This window comes from Humulus lupulus, chromosome 8, assembly GCF_963169125.1.
Source record: "Humulus lupulus chromosome 8, drHumLupu1.1, whole genome shotgun sequence".
Lineage (NCBI taxonomy): Eukaryota > Viridiplantae > Streptophyta > Magnoliopsida > Rosales > Cannabaceae > Humulus > Humulus lupulus.
This window is the reverse complement of record NC_084800.1, coordinates 179,279,566-179,283,510: the sequence shown is the minus strand read 5'-3', so window position 1 is coordinate 179,283,510 and position 3,945 is coordinate 179,279,566. Positions and strand designations below refer to the sequence as shown.

General features: G+C 28.1%; 1 protein-coding gene across 2 annotated transcripts; it reads right to left on the bottom strand.

The window, feature by feature from the left end:
* Nucleotides 1-295: 295 nt before the first annotated feature.
* LOC133798730 (uncharacterized) lies at nt 296-3,220 on the bottom strand. Of its 2 annotated transcripts, none has more exons than XM_062237185.1 (4): nt 3,103-3,220; nt 1,974-2,007; nt 1,678-1,763; nt 296-850 (listed from the first exon to the last, which is right to left on the bottom strand). In XM_062237185.1, exons 2-4 carry the CDS (start codon nt 1,999-2,001, stop codon nt 524-526), a joined length of 441 nt encoding a protein of 146 aa, XP_062093169.1. In that variant the 5' UTR covers nt 2,002-2,007; nt 3,103-3,220; the 3' UTR covers nt 296-523. The 2 variants fall into 2 exon arrangements, with proteins under 2 accessions (XP_062093169.1, XP_062093170.1); XM_062237186.1 differs by lacking the exon at nt 3,103-3,220 and adding an exon at nt 2,436-3,073.
* Nucleotides 3,221-3,945: the final 725 nt, after the last annotated feature.

Here is a 3,945-nt window from a genome sequence, read left to right as displayed (position 1 = left end):
TTTTTTTTTTTTTTTTTTTAAAAAACCATATTTTTACACACTCTGTTAAAAATCTCATATAAAATATAATTTCCTCATATTTTTTTATAAAATTTTCAATTTGATTAAAGTCAAAGTTTATATTTTCCAATTTATCATACAATCGCAAATTGTTTTTAAAAGTAGTATTGAAAAATTCATTAAAAAAAACCAACTCTAAAACTAAGAATTCCGTAAAAACATTAATTCAAAGAAGTTGATTCAAAAAACATTTATAATTTGCATATAGCTAATACAATAAAAAAAAATTCTTAAATTAATAAAACTTAATCATATAGATTTTGTAACGATTATAAATATTAGTAGCAGAAATGATCTACAACTTAAAGCATACGGAACATAGAAAATAACACCATACCAAGTGAAGTATTACAGTAGAAAACTCTACAACAGTTCCAAAGTTAAAGTCTAACAGCTTTCTTTCTCCCTCAAAAGTGTTCAGTTAATAGTTATGAGAAACAACAAAAATGTGTGGTTTCTCAATTCAAAAGTAGTGATTTTGTGGTATGAAGGCTGGCTTAAGTTGTTTGATAAGCCTATGTTTCTCAACTATCTCAGCAAACCAAGTTCTCAGATGGGAAGCTTCATTCTTGAAGCGCTTCAGTTCATCCATCCTTTGGTTGCAAAAGCTGGAGTATCTCAACTCCAATAACTTCAGCTCTGATTTGTTAACATCCAAATTATTCTTTCTCTGCTTCGTCTTGAGTTTCAAATCATTCATGGTTGCAATATACTCATTCTCCTCCTTCTCCACAGTCATTTTCAAGCTTTTGACTTGACTGTTCACCAACTCCAATCTCCTCAAAATGGCCTTCATTTCCTCTCAAAGAAAACACATAATGTTACATCAATTTATATTCTGATAAATTAAAGGATGATTAATTGGTGAAAATAGTTTCTTTTCTTAATGTTGCAAAATAACCATATTCTTTTAAGTTTTCTGAAATTACCTGCATAAAGGCTTTGGATTTTATCTTGTCTACTTTGATCTTGGTTTTTTTTTTCTAGTTAAGTTTAGATGTAATGTATTTTGCGTTTGGTTTTACTTACTCAGACTTGAATTGACTGAAAACCAACCCAAAGTATATTAAATCCAAACTCAAGTACATAAAACAAAACAAAGATAAAGCAGAATAAAGTATATTAAATTCAAACTTAAGTACATAAAATTAAAACCAAACAAAGATAAAAGTAGGTAACAAACACAGTCAAAATGGAGTGAGTAGTTCTTGTTCTAATGTTACTCAAGGAAATACTATTTTATTTTTTTTTATTTTTTTTGTAAAATGACCTTTATATATTGGATTTAGATTTTGTCAGTTTAGGGACTATTCTTTCTATGTTCTTTGTACTAAATTAGTTTTCTTTGTGTTTGACTTCACGTACTTAAGTTTTTTTTTTAATTGCACATATTAATTGAAAATATAAACTCAAGTATATAAAACCAAACAAAACATATGAGGAGATCTCTCCAAAAACAGAACAAAATCTCAAAATTTTCGGCAAGGCATAAAATTTTTCGAGTATGTCTGTCAAGTGTGTTAAAAAAAAGCAGTAAATCTATCAATTGTTCCATAGTGACCTTTGTTGGAAAAGATGAAAGAGAGAGGTTATTGATTATTAGTATTGTAAGCTCACCCTCTGTTCATTTTGGACTTCATCAATAATCTGCATCATCAACTCTGCGTTTTCTTCTGCAACAACTTGCTCCACCTCTTCCTTTTCTAATTATTATTAAATAACAAACACATTAACTATAAGTTAAACAAACACATCAAATATTGCTCCTCCATAATATATATATTGCCCCTATTTTCAAGTAGTAAATCTTATGCAATTTATACAACAATATTCTTCATGTAGATACATGCGTATATTGTATATATATATAGTTGTATACACATGTTATTTAGGCCAATTCAAACAAAGCTAACCTTCATAATTTGCTTTATACCGAGACATGGTGATCTGAAAATTGAGATACATATTAGAGAGAGAATATAGTATTTATATATATATATATATATATATATGCATACATGCAAAATCTTGTATAAGTTGAATGAGCTTTTTATAGAGACCAAAGACAGTATAAAACATTTTATACAAATTAACAGCATCTTCTCACTTCATAAAATTCATACTATACTCATAAATGAAAGGATGTATATTATTTGTTTTAGTCGCTCACTCCACAAAAGTATTTAAAAGTATGAGTTTATACACAATTAGTAAATACAAAACCAAACAGTGTGATATAATATATATATATATAAAGATTGCTGGATAAACAACATATATATATATATACAAACATATAAATGCAAACAAATATTGCAGAACACTCCAAATATCTGCTAACGTACGTGGCATTTTAGAAGAAAAAAACTGCTTACATATTTGGATACAGAGAAAATATTAAACAGCTTAAACCCAAGCCAGCGGGGAGAATCTTTATCTAGCAGAATCACAAGAATAAACTAAGGATACTTAAAAACAAAATAAAACGTATAAAACACAAAACTCATTTCCTTTTATACCAGAGCTAGAGCAGTACAAAAGATTTTACACAAATTAACAGTATTTTTTTTTTCATTTTCATAGTTTTGCTTCAGAACGCCAAACCCTATTTTGTTATTTGGTTTATATAGGTTTTATTATTGTCGCTCACTCTCAAAAGTTCTTAATATCAAGATTTTACACATTTAGTGTATACAGAACCAATAATATCAGATATATGGAGAAATAAAATACTTGGCATGAGAAGAAAGAAAGCCAATATCAATGACTAGATACAGAGAAAATTAAATAAATAAAAAATAGCCTAAACCCAACTCCCAAAAGAGAATCTTCAATCACAAAAAATGAACTAAAAAATACTCAAAAACAGAAGCAAAATGCATAAATACGAAACCCATTTCATTATATATATATATTAATGTTGTTGTTTCCACTTTCTGGACAACCAAACACCCAGAAAGAAAATATAGCAAAACCTATCAAGAAAGTAACACTCTTAGAGACAGTAAACTCTAATCATGAAAATAAAAAATTGTTGCGTACCTTTGTTACTAAAGTAAAGTAAACTTTGTTTTCTCTAACGTTTAGAGAGAGAGAAATGAAGCAACGCTTTGTCAGGGTCAAAATGTTATAGGAATGTCAATGGTCATGAGCAAGGAAATTACCATATTAGCCTCATTGATTGCATTATTTTGGTTCCTGATAAAATATAGTGGTATTGGGAAAAGAAAAATCAAATTCATGATAGATGGGTGGAAGGAAAAAACTATTTTTCTGATACTATAAGATTAATCTTACTGACTGAATCAAATATTTTTTATTTTGATTAGACTTATTACTGTGATTCTGTGCTCTTTTTGCAATCCTCTAGTTTCGTTCTTTAATTAACGGCTTAGTCTGACAATTATATCAAGTCCCATATATTGAGGGAAAATACTTTGCATCCAATCAGTAATAATTATTATCATTCTTAATAATTCTATCAATCAGTAATAATAATTACTATATTGAGCCAATCAGTTATAATTACTTCTTTACATTTTATTTACATAAAATGCAACTATCATTCTTAATAGTGGTGTTGACGTGTCCCCTTCTAGTTGTGGCTTAAGTAATCCATAATATTAGAATTTTTTCTTAAAAACAAAAATACGAAAGCAAGGATGCCTATGTTCGGCAATATTGCCTATTCTAAAACCATCACCACCTTATCTACCAACCGCAATACCTAACAATTCACTCTCTTTGGAATTCCTCTAAGAGTTTGTTCAAATTGTAATTACAATGAATAAAAAAAATAAAGATCACACAAATTTACGTGGAAACTCCTAAAAGAAAAAATCACAAGCAAATGAGAGAAATTCATTATGTCAAATAATGATATAA